At 51.6% G+C, this 20,415-nt stretch overlaps 1 protein-coding gene across 11 annotated transcripts in view; it reads left to right on the top strand.

Moving 5' to 3' along the window:
* Nucleotides 1-20,415, top strand: part of SON (SON DNA and RNA binding protein) — a 41,510-nt gene that overhangs the window by 543 nt on the left and 20,552 nt on the right. For 10 of the 11 annotated variants that reach the window (XR_005456141.1, XR_005456140.1, XM_038766005.1 and 7 more), the window contains exons 2-3: nucleotides 10,855-11,021; nucleotides 13,122-19,451. Coding sequence is in view for 9 of the 11 variants with exons in the window: in XM_038766005.1 (XP_038621933.1) it covers nucleotides 10,855-11,021; nucleotides 13,122-19,451 (6,497 nt within the window). In the remaining 2 variants the exon portion in view is untranslated. The remainder of the gene's footprint in view (nucleotides 1-10,854; nucleotides 11,022-13,121; nucleotides 19,452-20,415) is intronic. The other variant, XM_038766006.1, reaches the window with a different exon arrangement.

Genomic DNA, 20,415 nt, shown 5'->3' with positions numbered 1-20,415 from the left:
GAAGCCCAGGTTGGCAACATCTGGAGACGGGCCCTACCCGACAGCGGGCTCACGGCCTAGAAGGGGGAGGCAGACGACGAAACCAAACCTATTAACAAAGTAAAATGTAGAAGCGAAGCAAAACCCATTAACAAAGTAAAATAAATAATAGAATAAACATTCATTTAATCGTATTTAGGGAGCGCTTATTGTGTGCGGAGCACCGGGCTAAGACCTTGGGAAGCCCAAGTTGGCAACATCTAGAGACAGGCCCAACCCAACAGCGGGCTCACGGTCTAGAAGGGGGAGACAGACAACAAAACATATTCACAAAATAAAATAAATAGAATGAACATTCATTTAATCGTATTTATTGAGCGCTTACTGTGTGCGGAGCACTGGACTAAGCGCTTGGGAAGCCCAAGTTGGCAACATCTAGAGCCGGGCCCAACCCAACAGAGGGCTCACAGTCTAGAAGGGGGAGGCAGACGACGAAACAAAACCTATTAACAAAGTAAAATAAATAGGATAAACATTCATTCAGTCGTATTTATTGAGCGCTTACTGTGTGCGAAGCACTGGACTGCGCTCTTGGGAAACCCAAGTTGGCAACATCTGGAGACGGTCCCTACCCGACAGCGGGCTCACGGCCTAGAAGGGGGAGACAGACGACGAAACCAAACCTATTAACAAAATAAACTAAATAGAATAAATAGTCATTCATTCAATCATATTTATTGAGCGCTTACTGTGTGCGGAGCACTGGACTAAGCGCTCGGGAAGCCCAAGTTGGCAACATAGAGAGACGGTCCCTACCCAACAGCGGGCTCACGGCCTAGAAGGGGGAAATAGGCGACAAAACAAAACCTGTTAACAAAGTAAAATAAATATAATAAACATTCATTTAATCGTATTTAGTGAGCGCTTACTGTGTGCGGAGCACTGGACTAAGCGCTTGGGAAGCCCAAGTTGGCAGCATCTAGAGATGGTCCCTACCCAGCAGCGGGCTCACGGCCTAGAAGGGGAAATAGGCGACAAAACAAAACCTATTAACAAAATAAAATAAATAGAATGAATATTCATTCATTCAGTCGTATTTATTGAGCGCTTACTGTGTGCGGAGCACTGGATTAAGCGCTTGGAAGCCCAAGTTGGCAACATCTAGAGCCGGTCCCTACCCAACAGCGGGCTCACGGTCTAGAAGGGGGAGGCAGATGACGAAACAAAACCTATTAAAGTAAAATAAATAGAATAAACATTCATTTAATCGTGTTTATTGAGCCCATACTGTGTGAGGAGCACTGGACTAAGCGCTTGGGAAGCCCAAGTTGGCAACGTCTAGAGACGGGCTCTACCCAACAACGGGCTCACAGTCTAGAAGGGGGAGACAGACGACGAAACAAAACCTATTAACAAAGTAAAATAAATAGAATAAACATTCATTTATTCAGTCGTATTTATTGAGCGCTTACTGTGTGCGGAGCACTGGACTAAGCGCTTGGGAAGCCCAAGTTGGAACATCTAGAGCCGGGCCCTACCCAACAGCGGGCTCACGGTCTAGAAGGGGGAGGCAGACGACGAAGCAAAACCTATTAACAAAGTAAAGTAAATAGAGTAAATATTCATTCATTCGTATTTATTGAGCGCTTACTGTGTGCAGAGCACTGTACTAAGCGCTTGGGAAGTACAAGTTGGCAACATAGAGAGACGGTCCCTATCCAACAGCGGGCTCACGGTCTAGAAGGGGGAGACAGACGATGAAGCAAAACCTATTAACAAAGTAAAATAAATAGAGTAAACATTCATTTAATCGTGTTTATTGAGCGCTTACTGTATGCGGAGCACTGGACTAAGCGCTTGGGAAGCCCAAGTTGGCAACATCTAGAGCCGGGCCCTACCCAACAACGGGCTCACGGTCTAGAAGGGGGAGACAGACAACGAAACAAAACCTATTAAAGTAAAATAAATAGAATAAATATTCATTCTTTCAATCGTATTTATTGAGCATTTACTGTGTGCGGAGCACTGGACTGTGTGCTTGGGAAGCCCAAGTTGGCAGCATCTAGAGCTGGTCCCTACCCAACAGCGGGTTCACAGTCTAGAAGGGGGAGACAGACGACAAAGCAAAACCTATTAACAAAGTAAAATAAATAGAATGAACATTCATTTAATCGTATTTATTGAGCGCTTACTGTGTGCGGAGCACTGGAACAAGTGCTTGGAAGCCCAAGTTGGCAACATCTAGAGACGGGCCTTACCCCACAGCGGGCTCACAGTCTAGAACGGGGAGACAGACGACGAAACAAAACCTATTAACAAAGTAAAATAAATAGAATAAACATTCATTTAATCGTGTTTATTGAGCCCTTACTGTGTGCGGAGCACTGGACTAAGCGCTTGGAAGCCCAAGTTGGCAACATCTAGAGACGGGCCCTACCCAACAGAGGGCTCATGGTCTAGAAGGGGGAGACAGATGACGAAACAAAATACATTAATAAAGTAAAATAAATAGAATAAACATTCATTTAATCGTATTTATTGAGCGCTTACTGTGTGCGAAGCACTGGACTAAGCGCTTGGAAGCCCAAGTTGGCAACATCTAGAGCCAGGCCTTACCCAACAGAGGGCTCACGGTCTAGAAGGGGGAGGCAGACGACGAAGCAAAACCTATTAACAAAGTAAAATAAATAGAATGAACATTCATTTAATCGTGTTTATTGAGCGCTTACTGTGTGCGGAGCACTGAACTGAGTGCTTGGGAAGCCCAAGTTGGCAACATCTAGAGCCGGTCCCTACCCAACAGCGGGCTCACAGTCTAGAAAGGGGAGGCAGACAAAGCAAAACCTATTAACAAAGTAAAATAAATAGAATAAACATTCATTTAATCGTGTTTATTGAGCGCTTACTGTGTGCGGAGCACTGAACTGAGTGCTTGGGAAGCCCAAGTTGGCAACATCTAGAGACGGTCCCTACCCAACAGTGGGCTCACATCATTATCATCAATCGTATCGAGCGCTTACTGTGTGCAGAGCACTGTACTAAGCGCTTGGGAAGTACAAATTGGCAACATACAGAGACAGTCCCTACCCAGCAGTGGGCTCACAGTCTAAAAGGGGGAGACAGAGAACAAAACAAAACATATTAACAAAATAAGTAGAATAAATATTACAAATAAAATAAATACGTACAAACATATATACATATGTTGGAGAAGCTGAGTGGTAAGAGCCCGGGCTTTGGAGTCAGAGGTCATGGGTTAAAATCCCGACTCCACCACTTATCAACTCTGTGATTTTGGGCAAGTCACTTCACTTCTCTGGGCCTTAGTTCCCTCATCTGTAAAATGGGGATGAAGACTGTGAGCGCCCCGTGGGACAACCTGGTCACCTTGTTAACTTCCCCAGCGCTTAGAACAGTGCTTTGCACATAGTAAGCGCTTAAATTAAATGCTATCATTATATATACAGGTACTGTGGGGAAGGAGGTAAGGTGGGGGGGTATGGGGAGGGGGAGGAGGGAAATATGTATAAATAAATAGAGTAATAAATACGTACAAACATATGCATATATGCAGGTGCTGTGGGGAGGGGAAGGAGGTAAGTCGTGGGGGGGAAGGCGAGAGGAAGGAGGGAAATATGTATAAATAAATAGAGTAATAAATACGTACAAACATATGCATATATGCAGGTGCTGTGGGGAGGGGAAGGAGGTAAGTCGTGGGGGGGGAAGGGGAGAGGAAGGAGGGCGCTTACTGTGTGCAGAGCACTGTACTAAACGCTTGGGAAGTACAAATTTGCAACATATAGAGACGGTTCCTACCCTCTTGCAGCGTGGCTCAGTGGAAAGAGCCTGGGCTTTGGAGTCAGGGGTCATGGGTTCAAGTCCTGGCTCCGCCACTTGTCAGCTGTGTGACTTTGGGCAGGTCACTTTACTTTTCTGGGCCTCAGTTCCCTCATCCGTAAAATCAGTCAATCAATCGTATTTATTGAGCGCTTACTGTGTGCAGAGTACTGTACTAAGCGCTTGGGAAGTACAAGTTGGCAACATATAGAGACAGTCCCTACCCAACGGCGGGCTCACAGTCTAGAAGGGGGAGACAGAGAACAAAACCAAACATACTAACAAAATAAAATAAATAGAATAGATATGTACAAGTAAGATAAATAAATAAAGTAATAAATATGTCCAAACATACATACATATATACAGGTGCTGTGGGGAAGGGAAGGAGGTAAGATAGGGGGATGGAGAGGGGGATGAGGGGGAGAGGAAGGAAGGGGCTAAAATGGGGATTAAGACTGTCAGCCCCCCCGTGGGACAACCTGATCACCTTGTAACCTCCCCAGCGCTTAGGACAGTGCTTTGCACAGAGTAAGCGCTTAATAAATGCCATCATTATTATTATTACCATTAGTGTCACCATGATTATTCTTAAGTTTGAGGGAAATAGCTGTTCGGGTCCTCTGTAGCCTGAAGGATGAACTACCCTCCTTGTGGGCTCCAGTGCTGTAAAGAAATGAACTGAGTACTTTGTCCTGTATTAAATAAAAATCATTCTTTCATTCAGTTGTATTTATTGAGCGTTTACTGTGTGCAAAGCACTGTACTAAGCACTTGGGAGAGTAATAATAATAATAGTAATAAATAGCCTCATGAAAAGCATGAGAAGCAGCGTGGCTCAGTGGACAGAGCACGGGCTTTGGGGTCAGAGGTCATGGGTTCAAATCCCGGCTCCGCCATTTGTCGGCTGTGTGACTTCGGGTAAGTCGCTTCACTTCTCTGGGCCTCAGTTTTCTCATCTGTAAAATGGGGATGAAGACTGAGCCCCCCGTGGGACAACCTGATCACCTTGTAACCTCCCAAGCGCTTAGAACAGTGCTTTGCACATAGTAATTGCTTAATAAATGACATTATTATTATTATTATCATTATTATTATTATTATTATTATCATCCCCTCATCGGGCCCGGACTCTGAGCCTCCTCCAGCCCCCCAAACCAACCGCTTCTCCGCCCATCGCCTTCCCACTGGACCTGCCTTGACCCAGGCGGCAACCTTGGCTCAACCCGGGTGCTTAGAACAGTGCTTGGAACATAGTGAGCGCTCAGTAAATACCATCATCCTCATCGTTATCACTACTATTATTATTATCACTATTAATCCAGTGCCTAGAACAGTGCTTGGCACATAGTGAGCACTCAGTAAATACGATCATCCTCATCGTTATCACTATTATTATCACTATTACTCCAGTGCCTAGAACAGTGCTTGGCACATAGTGAGCGTTCAATAAATACCTTCATCCTCATCGTTATTACTATTATTATCATTATTACCCCAGCGCCTAGAACAGTGCTTGGCCCATAGTGAGCGCATAAATGCCATCATTATTCTACCCCAGCGCTTAGAACAGTGCTTAATGCAGAGTAAGCACTTAATAAATACCATCATCCTCATCGTTATCGCTTATTATTATTATTATTATTACTATTACTTTTGCGCCTAGAGCAGTGCTTGGCACATAGTGAGTGCATAAATACCGTCATTATTATACCCCAGCGCTTAGAACAGTGCTTGACGCCGAGTAAGCGCTTCATAAATATCATCATCCTCATCGTAATCGCTTATTATTATTATTATTATTATTATTATCATCACTACTACTCTGGTGCCTAGAACAGTGCTTGGCACATAGTGAGCATTTAATAAATGCCATCATACTCATTGTTATTATTATTATTATCCCAACACCTAGAACAGTGTTTGGCCCATAGTGAACCCGTAAATACCGTCATTGCTGTACCCCAGCACTTAGAACAGTGCTTAACGCAGAGTAAGGGCTTCATAAATACCATCATCTTCGTCGTTATTACTATTATTATCATTATTACCCCCGCACCTAGAACAGTGCTTGGCCCATAGTGAGCACGTAAATACCATCATTATTATACCCCAGCTCTTAGAACAGTGCTTAACGCAGAGTAAGTGCTTAATAAATACCATCATCCTCGTCGTTAACGCTTATTATTATTATTATCACTATTACTCCGGCATCTAGAACAGTTCTTGGCACATAGTGAATGCTTAAATACCGTCATTATTATGCCACAGTGCTTAACGCAGAGTAAGCGCCTAATAAATACCATCATCCTCATCGTTATCGCTTATTATTATTATCACTATTACTCCAGCGCCTAGAACAGCGCTTGGCACATAGTGAGCGCTTAAATACCGTCATTATTATACCACAGTGCTTAACGCAGAGTAAGCAATTAATAGATACCATCATCCTCATCATTAGCACTATTATTATTATTACCCCTGTACCTAGAACAGTGCTTGGCACATAGAGAGCACTTAAATACCGTCATTATACCCCAGTGCTTAACGCAGATTAAGCGCTTAATAAGTACCATCATCCTCTTCGTTATCACTGTTATTATCCGTGTTACCCCCACTCCTAGAACAGTGCTTGGCCCATAGTGAGCGCTTAAATTCCGTCATTATTACACCCCAGCCGTTAGTGCTTAATGCAGAGTAAGCGCTTAATAAATACCATCATCCTCATCGTTATTACTATTATTATTATTACTATTACTCCAGCGCCTAGAACAGTGCTTGGCACATAGTGAGCGCTTAAATATCATCATTATTATACCCCAGTGCTTAGAACAGTGCTTAATGCAGAGTAAGCACTTAATAAATAGCATCCTCCTCATCGTTATCACTATTATTATCATCATCACTAGTCCTCCAGCGCCTAGAACAGTGCTTGGCACATAGTGAGCGTTTAAATACCGTCATTATTATACCCCAGCGCTTGGAACAGGGCTTAACACAGAGTAAGCGCTTAATAAATGCCATCATCCTCATCATTATCACTGTTATGGTTATCACTATTACTCCAGCACCTAGAACAGTGCTTGGCACATAGTGAGTGCTTAATAAATACCACCATCCTCATTGTTATTACTATTATTATCATTATTACCCCAGCACCTAGAACAGTGCTTGGCACGTGGTGAGCACTTAAATACCATCATTATTATACCCCAGCACTTAGATTAGTGCTTAATGCAGAGTGCTTAATAAACACCATCATCCTCATTGTTATCAGTATTATTATTGCTATTATTAATATCACTATTAGTCCAGCACCTAGAACAGTGCTTGGCACATAGTGAGCGCTTAAATATCGTCATTATTACACCAAAGTGCTTAATGCAGAGTAAGTGCTTAATAAATGCCATCATCCTCATCATTATCACTATTACTATTATTATCAGTGTTACTCCAGCGCCTAGAACAGTGCTTGGCACATAGTGAGCGCTTAAATACCGTCATTATTGTACCCCAGCACTTAGAACAGTGTTTAACACAGAGTAAGCGCTTCATAAATACCATCATCCTCATTGTTATCACTATTACTATCATTATTACCCCCGCGCCTAGAACAGTGCTGGGCACATAGTGAGCACTTAAATACCGTCATTATTATACCCCAGCGCTTAGAACAAGGCTTAACGCAGTGTAAGTGCATAATAAATACCATCATTCTCATCGTCGTTACTATTATTATCAGTGTTAACTCCAGCGCCTAGAACAGTCCAACTTGTACTTCCCAAGTGCTTACTACAGTGCTCTGTACACAGTAAGCACTCAATAAGTACAATTGAATGAATGAGTGAATGCTTGGCACATAGTGAATGCTTAAATACCGTCATTATTATACCCCAGCGCTTAGAACAGTGCTTTAACGCAGAGTAAGCGCTTAACAAAAACCATCATGCTCATCGTTATTACTATTATCCCAGCGCCTAGAACAGTGCTTGGCACATAGAGAGCGCTTAAATACCGTCATTATTATACCCCAAAGCTTAGAACAGTGCTTAACGCAGAGTAAGCGCTTAATAAATACCATTATCCTAACCATCATCATCATTATTACTACCCCAGTGCCCAGAACAGCACTTGGCACATAGTGAGCGCTTAACAAATACCGTCATTGTTATACCCCAGCTCTTGGAAAAGTGCTTGGCACGGCGCTTAACAAGTACCACGATTATTAATTATTATTATTTGGGTGACCTGGAAAATGCAATTTTTTTGGGAGGGGGATTGGTTGCATTCGTTCTTGGGGAGGATTGAAACTGTCGGCACAGAAGATCTAGACTTTTTTCTCCAACGATAATAATGCTGGTACTTGTTAAGCGCTAACTATGTGCCAAGCACTGTTCTAACCACTGGCTTAGATACAAGGTTATCAGGTTGCCCCATGTGGGGCTCTGTCTCAATCCCCACTTTACAGATGAGGCCACTGAGGCCCAGAGAAGTTAAGTGACCTGCCCAAAGTCACACAGCTCCCAAGTGCCGGAGTGGGATTCGAACCCACGACTGTCGACTGTAAGCCCGTTGTGGGCGGGGATTGGCTCTGTTTTGTCTTGTACTTTCCAAGCGCTTAGTGTAGTGCTCCGCACACAGTAAGCACCCAATAAATACAACTCAATGAATGAATGAGGGTTTTGTAGGTAGAGGGGAAGAGGCCGGTTTAGCCAAGGCAAACAGGGACGGGGCCAGAGGGATAAAATGGATTAAATTACACCGTTCCGACAGTGGACCACCTCACATCCACAATTCCACAAACCCACCACAAATACCACTGGCATTATTATTATTAAATCCCCTCCAGATGGGGATTTATTCGTGGGGGAAAAGACAGAGGGAAGAGCTGGTTTGAGGCCCATTTCTTCATCGTCCATATTTTTTAGTGGCCTGAACGTAATGGGTGCAAAACCCGGGCGGCCCTGGATTTCCCCCGTCCTAACAGTGTCTCACAATGAAGGAAAAGGAAAAATAAATCTCGATTCCCAAAGCCTTTTTTTTTTTTTTTTTTGGATGGCATTTATTAAGCGCTTACTATGTGCAAAGCACTGTTCTAAGCGCTGGGGGGATACAAGGTGATCAGGTTGTCCCACGTGGGGCTCACAGTCTTAATCCCCATTTTACAAATGAGGTCACTGAGGCCCCGAGAAGTGAAGTGACTTCCCCAAGATCACACGGCAGACATGTGGTGGAGCCGGGATTCGAACCCATGACCTCTGACTCCAAAGCCCGTGCTCTTCAGATAAAAAGGGTCCATTATTTAAGTGTACTGCCAGGAACTAATGATCGTTCGAAGTCAGTTATTCACCCGAGAGCTTTTTAAAAGTTTAGAACAGATTTTTCGTGACATCACCGCGTTCTGTCAGTTTTAGTTATGTTTCCTGAAATCTCCTTCAAGTTGTTTTTTGGGGTTTTTTTTTAGTTGAATCAGTCGAATTATTGGGTAATCAGGTCATTTTCCCTCTCTGCAAGTGCACGCTTCGTAGTGGTTCACCTATTTCAGAATGCTTCTGCTACAGAAATTTTTCAGAGATTGTAAATTGAGGTTTATAAAACCTGAAGTATTGTGGAGAAGAGGAATGATCCAGTGCTTAGAACAGTGCTTTGCACTTACTAAGCGCTTAACAAATGCCATCATTATTATTGTTAGTAAATGTAGCTAGAGAGTCTGCTTTTTCTAATTTTTGCATGTTATTGAAGTTGACCTCAGTCGCATTTATTGAGTGCTTACTGTGTGCAGGGCACTGTACTAAGTGCCTGGAAGAGCACAGTACAACAATATAACAGACACATTCTCTGCCCACAAGAAGTTTGCAGTCTAGAGGGACGGTATATTTTGGTATAATCTTAATGTGTTCAACTCACTGCTGGGTGACCTTGGGAAAATCACTTGACTTTGTGCCTGTTACCTCATCTGTAAAATGGGGGCGGAGACTGAGTCCCAAATGGGACAAGACTGTGTGTCCAACCCGATTACCCCAGCGCTTAGAACAGTGCTTGACCCCTAGTCAGCCCTTAACAGATGCCTTTATTATAATGATTATTTTTATGACTTCTTTTAAATGGTTTAGGGTAGCCGCATGCAAAGTTTAGGGCGAAACTTGCACATATCACACTTACGTGAGTCTGATTTCGTATTAATCTGCATTTTGCGTGAGTCCTAGAACTATTACTGCTCTGTGGCCAATTCTGGATTAGGCAGTGGTGGGCCAGTGTTAGTACATGAAAGGTAGTGGACTTTGGACTGTGTTTTGGCACACTTCGTAGTTTGCATTAAAATGGCATTCCTCCTAACTAAATTTAGTTAGCTGGAGTTAGCTTCCAGTTAACTAAATAGTTAGCTTCCAGCTAACTAAATAGATGACTCGGCCTCCGGTCCCAGAAATTGTAGAGGGCCGTTTAGCCGGATGGTCCCAAAATTCTTCTTAAAATTTAAAATTAAATTGTAGGACGGTCAAGGGGAGAAAGAGCAGTTATGCAGGGCATATGTGTATCAATTTACATTTTTGTTTTCGCTCCGGGGGACGTGAGTTCTAGTTCCGGCTCCGCCGCTTGCCTGTTGTGTGACTTTGGGCAAGCCACTTAACTTGGTAGCTGTGCCTCAGTTACCTCATCTGTAAAATGGGGATTAAAATTGAGCCCCATGTCGGACAGACTGATTATTTGTATCTACCCCAGCGCTTAGAACAGTTTTTGGCACATAGTCAGCGCTTAACAAATACCATCGTTGTTATTACTGCAGAAGATTGTGAGGCGGGGAGTTAGGGAAGGCTGCAGGGGGCCTGAACTTGGTTGGCGAGAAGGTTGCCACGAGCCTGGGGTGGGTGGCATATTCTGGAGTTGTTTCAAAGGAAAGATCAGAAAATGTTAAAGGGTGCCTCAAAATTGCGGCTGTCATAATACTTCCTTAAAGGACGCTTTGAATTCCAAGTGTTAGTTTTGCCCTCTTCATGTTCCATATTATTAATGGGTTTTGGTTATTTTTTCAACCAGTGGAAGAGTTGAAGGCCAGCTGAATGGTGAAACAAGCCCACCCGTGGAAGGAAATCCTTCAGGTGATGAAGCTGCTTGTGCCAGGAACCTACCAAATGAGGAAATCGTGCAGAAAATAGAAGAAGTACTAACTGGGGTCCTGGATACAGAGCTACGATGTAAACCAGGTAAAGTAGACATAACCTCTCCCCGGAAATTGATTTCTTGAAATTAAAATTGCCTTCTTTTTATTAGAAATCTAAACTTAGATGCCTGTGGAATTTAAATGATTTAAAAGGCAGTATTGCAGGAAGCAGCGTGACCCAGTGGATAAATCACCAGCCTGGGAGCCAGAGGACCTGACGTCTGATCGCGGCTCCTCCACTTGTCTGCTGTATGACCTTGGGCAAGTCACTTAACTTCTCTGGGCCTCAGTTTCTTCATCTACAGAATGGGGTTTCAGTCCCCCATGTGGGACAAGGACTGCAGGGACCGTATCTGCAAATTGGGTTTTATTGTACTCTCCCAAGTGCTTAGCAGAGTGCTCTGCCCTTAGTAAATGCTCACTAAATACCATTGACTAATGTTTATTTGCCTCAGCACTCAGAATAGTGTTTGACACATAGTAAGGGCTTAACGAGTACCCTAAAAAATTGACCTGGGCTTTGATGATGTGATTAGTGAGTTGGTGAAATTCAAGTGCGAAAAATGGTCAGTTCTTTTTAGAAATTAAGTAAACCATCGGAATTACATAATTAATAGTCCGTTGTCAGGTTCAGCATGGTACTGGGGCCCACCGTATTCATTATTTGTCGGAAGTACATTTGTGAATAGATCATCTAACGGTGAAACTCCTATCCTTGAAAAATCTAGCGGCCTAGGCAAGAGTAGTGTTTGAAAGCTAAATGCAGTTTACAGTGGCCGTGAAAAGAGCCCAGTTGGTGCAGTGTGCTGAATTTGAGCAGTACAGATTAAAGAAGTTGACAAGTTCCCTGCCCATAGGGTTTACACCGAGCAGGAAAAACAGAAAAGCTGAAAATGAGGACTTTGCCCAATTGTTAACTCTGAGTTAAAGTCTTTTGAAAGCTACTTAGTTGGACGTACAAATAAATGTGCTCTCAGTATACAGGTTTAGGTGTTTACTCAGCTCCCTGCAGTTTTTTTTTTTTTTAGCCCAGTCCGTGGGATTATCCCACTGTGGCTTTTTGGGCCTAACTTTCTAGTCATTTCCATTTATCCTGGTGTCTGTCTAGCATTATCGAATAATGGTATGGCTTGTTTTTCAGAAACCGCGATGCATCCCAAATGAAAACCTACAATGTAGTTTGTGCTGCAGTTAGGATGTAGAGTGGTTAAGATGCCCATATTGCTCATGAGCTATGCAAAATCACATTTTGTTCTGAAAAAAAAAAAAAAAACTAACTCATGTATTTGTGGATTTGCTTAGAAGAAGTTGCTGTTGGTAAAAAGACAGACATTTTGTCCCTTTGGATATTCCTGCTGTTGCACTACCTTGCAGACGTCAGAAACCTTACCTGCTTTGATTTGAGAGGGTTAAAGAAATCATCTGCAAATTAGGGAATTTATTTCAGTGGCTGTCTTCCCTATTAAATTGTAAACACTTCACATTTTTATTGCGCTGGTCCAGATTCCTAGCAGATGCTCAGTAAATACTGGTGCAAGATAAGGTGGTCTCAGAAATGACAAAAACAATCCATAGGAAGTATGTGTAGCATGCCAGATTTTACAGGTGAGGTGTGCAAGCGGTGTACTTTTATTGGAAACACATGGCATAGTGGATAGCCTGGGGGTCAGAGGGTCATGGGTTCTGATCCCGGTTCTGCTGTGTGACCCTGGGCAAGTCACTAGATACCTCATCTGTAAAATGGGGATTGAGACCGTTAGCTCCACGTGGGACAGGGACTGTGGTCCACCCTCATTTGCTTGTGTCCACCCCAGCGCTTAGGGCCATGCCTGGCACAGAGTAAGAGCTTAACAAATACTGCAGTTATTCTGGTCCTCTCTTTGAAATTTGGGATTTTTGAGCCTGGTGAGCTTAATCCTCTCCTCAAGTTTCAGTTAATGGTTTGGCTGTTACTGAGCGAATGATTAATCTGACACCTGAGAAAGAGTTTGTGAGCTGATTGGAAAGCAGTTTAACCCTTCCTAACCTTTAATGAATTTGCTGAAAAAGGATTCGCGTGCAGGAGGTTAAAAGTGAATTGGGTTGTGCAGTGTCTTGGCCACGTGTCGGTTGAAAAATCAGTCGGAATTTCTTTTCATTTTAGACGTAAAAGAGGCCTCGAGGAAAAGTAGATGCGTCTCTGTGCAGACAGACCCTACAGATGAGATTCCAACCAAAAAGGCAAAGAAACATAAAAAGCACAAAAACAAAAAGAAGAAAAAGAAGAAAGAGAAAGAGAAAGAGAAAAAGTATAAAAGACAGCCAGAAGACTCTAAGCCGAAATTGCAAGTACATCATGCCGGGGAGCCCGGTGTAGAGTCTGATCCTTATTTGAAGTTTGATTCTGAGTCCCCAGTGATGGCACCGGCTCATTCTGGCAAAGCCCTTGGGCTCCCCGAGCCCCCCGCGGAGCCAGCGATGGCCCCGGGACTGAGCGAGCCCCTCCCGGGGCCTCTCGAAGCTCCCGAAGCAACAATGGAGGTGTCAGAGCCACCCCTGAAGGAAGGCACGAAGTCCTCGGCAACGACAACGGAGCCGTCGGAGCCGCCCGTCCCGGGAACCCCAGGGTTCCTTTGGGCGGAGCACCTGGAACCCCGGCCTGCGGAACTCGCAGCTGCCGCGACCCCGAGGTTGTCGGAGCTACACGGGACTATCTCTCTGGAGCAGTATGCCAGCCCCGTGCCGAAACCTCCAGAGCCGACGCCGGAAGAAAGGATGACCGAGGGGCCGGCGCCTCCGGCGTTGGAGCCATCCGAGTCCTTGGAGACGGCGCCAGAGACCCCACTGGAGGCGTTGCCCGGGCCATCCGTGGGAACGCCGGAGCAGCTGCCAGGGGTCGTGACGCTCGAGTTTCCGGAACCGCCCGCGGCGGCGACACCTCAGGAGTTGGCAGAACCACCAGCTGGGTCAGGCCCGGAGGCGCTGGGGCCGCCCGCGACCACGGCGCTGGAGCCTCCGGGGCCGCCCGCGGTGGCGGTGCCGGAGTGGGTGGGGCCGCCGGCGACCGTGGCGCTGGAGTGGGCGGGGCCGCCCTTGACCCAAGCGCTGGAGTTGCCGGGGCCGCCCGCGACAACAGTGCTGGAGTTGGCAGGGTTTCCCGCGACGCGAGCGCCGGGATCGCCGGAGCCGCCCGTGACGAGAGAGCCGGGGTCGCCGGAGCCGCCCGTGATGATGGAGCTGGGGTCGCCGGAGCCGCCCGCGATGATGGAGGTGGGGTCGCCGGAGCCGCCGGCGATGACGGAGCCGCCCGCGGTGCTGGGGGCGCCGGGGCTGCCCGCGACAGCGGCGCTGGGGTCGCCGGGGTCGCCCGCGACAACGGCGCTGGGGTCGCCGGGGCCTCCCGCGACTCCGGCGCTGGAGTCGTCACTGTACACGCCTGTGCTTCCTATGTCAGTGGAGACGTCCCAGGAGGTCCCAGAGCCACCTGCAACCGCGCCGGCATCGGCCCAGGAGTCGCCAGGGCTGCCCTCGGCGGCGACGGCCGGGTTGGAGTTGCCGGGGCAGCCCTGGGAGCCGGTGGGCGGGTCGGAGTCGCCGGGGCCGCCCTCGGCTCCGGCGGCCTGGCAGCCCTCGGCGGCGGTGGCTGGGTTGGAGTCGCCGGGGCAGCCCCCGGCGACGACGGCCGGGCCGGAGTTGCCCGGGCTGCCCGCGGCGCCGACGGGGTTGGAGGCGGCGGGGCAGCCCGAGGCGGCGGCAGGGTTGGAGGCGCCGGGGCCGCCCGCGGTGACCACCACGGCGCCGGAGCTGCCGGGGCCGCCCGCGGTGACGACCACGGCCCCGGAGTTGCCGGGGCCGCCCGCGGTGACGACCACGGCGCTGGAGGCATCGGGGCTGCCGGCGGCAACGACAGCCGGTGCGCTGGTGCTGGAGTTGCCGGGGCAGCCCTCGGCGGTGGCGGCGGCGGCGGCGACGACGTCGGAGCCGACCGCAATGACCCTGTCCGAGTCCCCGGAGCCGCCCGAGACGACGGCGCTGGAGTCATACTGTACGGTAGCCCAGGTGCTGCCGGCCACGTTAGTTGGGGAGACTTCTGCTTCAGTAGCGGTGGATTCCATGATGGCCACAGAGTCCCATATGTTAGTGTCCAATACCCTGGAGTCCCATATGTTAGCGTCCAGCTCCATGGACTCCCATATGTTAGCGTCCAGCACCATGGACTCCCAGATGTTAGCGTCCAGCACCATGGACTCCCAGATGCTGGCGTCCAGCACCATGGACTCCCAGATGCTAGCGTCCAGCACCATGGACTCCCAGATGCTAGCGTCCAGCACCATGGACTCCCAGATGCTGGCGTCCGGCGCCATGAGCTCCCATATGTTAGCCACTAGCAGCATGAGCTCCCAGATGCTGGCCACCAGCTCCATGGACTCCCAGATGTTAGCCACCAGCTCCATGGACTCCCAGATGTTGGCCACCAGCTCCATGGACAGCCAGATGTTGGCCACCAGCTCCATGGACAGCCAGATGTTAGCCACCAGCTCCATGGACACCCAGATGCTAGCGTCCAGCTCCATGGACTCCCAGATGTTAGCCTCTAGCTCCATGGACCCCCAGATGTTAGCCTCGGGCACCATGGACCCCCAGATGTTGGCGTCGGGCACCATGGACGCCCACATGTTGGCGTCCGGCACCATGGACGCCCACATGTTGGCGTCGGGGGCCATGGACTCCCAGATGCTGGCCTCCAGCACCCCGGAGTCCTCCATGCTAGGGTCTAGCCGGCTGGCCCAGGATCCCTATAGGCTAGCCCAGGATCCTTATCGGTTAGCCCAGGACCCCTACCGGCTCGCTCAAGACGCCTACAGGTTAGGCCACGACCCCTACAGGGTAGGGCACGACCCCTATAGGCTAGCCCCCGACCCCTACAGGATGGCTGCCAGGCCCTATAGACTCTCCTCTAGACCCTACAGGATGGTCCCTCGGCCCTACAGATTAGCTCCCAGACCCCTCTTGTCAGCGTACAGGCGCTCTATGATGATGTCCTACGCCGCCGACCGCTCCATGATGTCCCCCTACGAGCGCTCCATGATGTCGGCCTACGAGCGCTCCATGATGTCCCCCATGGCGGAGCGCTCCATGATGTCCGCCTACGAGCGCTCCATGATGTCGGCCTACGAGCGCTCCATGATGTCGCCCATGGCCGAGCGCTCCATGATGTCGGCCTACGAGCGCTCCATGATGTCGGCCTACGAGCGCTCCATGATGAGCCCCATGAGCGCCGACCGCTCCATGTCGTCCTACGCCGCCGCCGACCGCTCCATGATGTCGTCCTACGCCGCCGCCGACCGCTCCATGATGTCGTCCTACGCCGACCGCTCCATGATGTCGTCCTACGCCGACCGCTCCATGATGTCCTACGCCGAGTCCTACGCCGATTCCTACATGGTGCCCCCGCTGCCCCCCGAAGAGCCGCCCACGATGCCGCCGCTGCCGCCCGAGGAACCCCCGATGACTCCGCCGCTGCCCCCCGAAGAGCCACCCGAGGGGGCGGAGTTGGCCGCCGAGGGGCTGGCCCTGACTGCCGAGATGCAGGCCTTGCCCGCCGAGGGGCTGGCGGGGGCCGAGATGCCGCCGTTACCCGCGGAGGAGCTGGCGTCGACAGAGGCGCGGGCGTTCGCCGCAGAAGGCCCGGCTGAGGCGGCGTTGGCCCCCGAGGGCCCCGTGACCGAGATGTTGGCGTTTGCCACCGAGGGGTCGGTCTACCCGACGTCCACCGAGGGGCCCGCGTTGCCGGCAGAGATGCCGCCGCTGCCCCCCGAGTCGCCCGTGCCGACCGAGAGGCCCCCTCTGCCCCCCGAGGGGTCTCTGCTGCCGACCGAGCCGCCCCCTCTACCCACCGAGCCGCCCGAGATGCCGCCTCTGCCCACAGAAGGGCCGCCGCCCGCCGAGATGCCACCGTTGCCCGCGGAGGAGCCCGCGCCGCCGACCGAGATGCCGCCGTTGCCCGCGGAGGGGCCCGAGATGCCGCCGTTGCCCGCGGAGGGGCCCGAGATGCCGCCGTTGCCCGCGGAGGGGCCCGAGATGCCGCCTCTGCCCTCGGAGGCGCCCGGGCTGCCGTCCGAGATGCCGCCGTTGCCCAGCGAGGGGTCCGGGCTGTCGGCCGGGATGCCGCCCTTGCCTCCCGAGGCACCCGCGTTGCCGATCGAGATGCCGTCGTGGCCGACGGCGGGGCCTCCCGCCTTGCCGAGCGAGGGGCCGGCGTTACCCCCTAAAGAACTAACGTGGCAAGAGTTGACCTCGCCTCCCGAGCCTCCCCCACTGCCAGCCGAATGCTCCGAATACCCGTCGCTGCCTCCGCAACCTTCGGGAGAAGCGCCCGAGTTGCCGGTGCCGTCGTCGGGACCCACTGGTGCGGTCAGGGAGCCGCGGTCTCCGACGACGTCCGGGGCTCCAGAAAGTGACGGACCACCCCCGCCACCGGAAAGTACAGTCCAGGTGCCCCAGACCACCAGCGGGTCGCCGGAACTCTCCCTCGCCTCCCAAACCGCTGGACCGGAGGGCGAGGCTCCCGTGAGTGCCCCCGAGCCCGCGGTGGCCCCGGGGCCTCTCGAGGCATCGGAACCGGGGGAGGGCTCCGGACCCGTTCTCCGGGCACCGGAGCCCGCCACGGCGTCGTCGTCGGAGACCCCGGTGAGAGGAACGGATTCCGCCTCCTCCGGAGCGGGCGATTTCACGGCGGAGACCGGCCAGTCGGCCGACGGGGAGGGGCTCCCCCTCCCCGTTCAGTCCCGTGAAGAGCTCTGCGCCAGCGAGAGCCTGTCCCTTGCGGGCGGGCCCTGCGGACCCGCGACGTCGGAAGCGAACGCCCCCCTCGCCGCCCAAGAGACCGAGCACGGCGCCATATCCACCACCTGCGCCGAGGCCGTCAGCGAGGCCCACGCCCCGAAGTCGTTTCCCGCCGGCGAGGCGGGAGAGCCCGGGGAATCGTTGGCCATCTCCTCCAGTGTCGTCGACGGAGCCGGGCCGGTGGTCGCCGCCGGCCCTCGAGTGGATAAGGCGGGCGAGGCGGGGGCGCCCGTTCCAGAGACTGAACCGGCCCCGGCCGGCGAGGCCGGTCCGGAGGAGCCTCTGCCGTCTCAGGAGATTGAGAACGACATGGTCATCTCCACGAGCCCCGCCGGTGGGAGTGAGATTGACATCGAGCTCCCTTTGCCCCCTAAAGACGTTGACGCGGAGGCCCTGCCGGCCGACGGCCAGCCGGCCGAGCCCGCCGCCGCCGTCGGAGGGCTTCCGTCGGCCAAAGAGCCGGCCGACGGCCCGGCGGTGGCGTCCAGCTCCAGCGACTGCTGCGGAGCGGAGGCGCCGGCCCCGCCCCCCGCCCCGCCCGGCGAGCGGGACTCGGTGTTCGGCCTCGGCGCCGGCGATTTTAACGAACTGGAGCTCATGAGGCCTCTCCTCCCTAAGGACATGGAACGAGCCGCGGCGTTGGCCGCCAGCGTCGGGTTTTTGGGCGCCGGCGTCTCCGGCCCGCTGCCCCCCGTCCCCATGGGCCCCAGCCTCCCCGAGCGAGCCGACGAGTCTTCTTCCTCCGACGAGAAGGACGACTACGAGATCTTCGTGAAGGTTAAGGACACGCACGAGAAGAGCAAGCGCCACAAGAGCCGGGATAAGGGCGAGAAAGAGTCCAAGAAATCCAAGAAGAGCCGGTCGCGGTCCCATTCCAAGTCCAAGAAGCGGAAGCGGTCATCCCGGTCCGACTCGGCTTCCCGAGAGGCGACCTCGAAGAGAGGCAGGTCTCGGAGCCGAAACCACTCGAGTTCCCGAAAGAAACATTCCACGACGGACAACAAGTCCCGCTCGAGGTCCGTGGACAAAAAGGAGAGCCTCGAGTCCTCCCTGAGGTCTCGGAGCAAGCGCTCCAAGTCTTCCGAGCACAAGTCGCGCCGGCGGGCCAGCGAGTCCCGCTCCCGGGCCCGGAAGAAATCTTCCAAGTCCAAGTCGCCGCACCGGTCCCAGTCGCGCTCGCGGTCCCGGTCCAGGCGCCGGAGGCGGAGCAGCCGGTCGCGGTCCAAGTCGCGGGGCCGGCGGTCCTCGTCCAAGGAGAAACGGAGGCGCTCCCCCAAGGCCCGCTCCAAGTCGAGGGAGAGGAAGCGGAAGCGGTCCAGCTCCAAGGAGAACCGCAAAGCCGGGCGGGCCCGGAGCCGCAGCCCCAGCCCCGGCCGGCGGCGGCGGTCCCGCTCGGCGGGGAGGAGGCGGAGCCCCAGCCCGTCCCCGGCCCGCCGCAGCCGCAGCCGCAGCCGCAGCCGCAGCCCCGCCCGCCGCAGCCGCAGGTCCCGCTCGCCCCCCAGGAGACGCAGCTTCAGCATCTCCCCCGTCCGGCTGAGGCGGTCGCGGACCCCCCTGAGGAGGCGCTTCAGCAGATCCCCCCTCCGCCGAAAACGGTCCCGCTCGTCCGAGAGGGGCAGATCGCCGCCCAAACGGCTGACCGATTTAGGTGAGTAGCTTTCGTGCACGAGAACTCAAGCCTGCCCTTTACTCCTCTTCTCAGACCAAAAGCGAGCGCGCGGACGGGGCTTGGTGGGAAGCAGACCGCCTGAGCGGCCCCCAGCCTTTTGGAGTTAATTGGCTTAGACTGAAATTTTTTTCTAATTATCATTTTTATCAGCAGTAGTATTTTTTTTCCCTTTTTTTGGTCCCCGGGACTTCCACGCGACTTGTGACACGGTTTACGGATGTCGCTATCTAAATGCGTTCGTATATTGCTTGCACATGATGAAACGAGACCTCCGGGTGTGTTTTAGAATGTAAATGTAAATAATGACCTTTTTCTAATGTGAAACTGTCTAGTGCTTTATTAGTCTGAACTGGATCCGATTTTGAGCGACTGTAACAGTGACTGAACCTAAATAAAAAAAAAAAAAGTTGTTAGTTCAGCTTTCCGTTCAAAGGAGTTGGGATATCTCTGTGCCTTATTTCCCTGCCTGAGGTTCTTTCTGTTTTTTAAGGAGTCCGTGTCCCGGGCCCTCATCTAGTCCCGGGCAGCCGGTAGTTCGCCACGGTAGATGGTTGGTAGGGTTGGAAGTTGCCTCGGGACGGAGACGAGCAGAAAGATTTCTCGTTGGATGAGGGCCGGGAAGCTAGGAGGTCCGGCTGGTTGGTTGAGGGGAAGGGAGAAAGAAATCTAGAACATCCTACCCCCGCCCCCCCCCCGTCATCCTCATACTCTGCTCGCTCAACAACAGTTGTACCAAGTGGCAATTCTTTTCCTTAAATCAATCAATCAATGGTATTTTTTGAGCGCCTGCTGTGTGCAGAGCACTGTGCCACGCGCGTGGGAGCGTACGGTAGAAGAAGAAGACACGGTCCCTGCCCACAAGGAGCTTACAGGTGATGCTCGACGTTGGTTGTACGATTGTCATCTCCGGCCGCAGATTAATTCCCCAGGCCTAGGGTGGATA

Source organism: Tachyglossus aculeatus, chromosome 24, assembly GCF_015852505.1.
Source record: "Tachyglossus aculeatus isolate mTacAcu1 chromosome 24, mTacAcu1.pri, whole genome shotgun sequence".
In the NCBI taxonomy this organism is placed as follows: Eukaryota; Metazoa; Chordata; class Mammalia; order Monotremata; family Tachyglossidae; genus Tachyglossus; species Tachyglossus aculeatus.
This window is presented reverse-complemented; position numbering and strand designations above follow the sequence as displayed.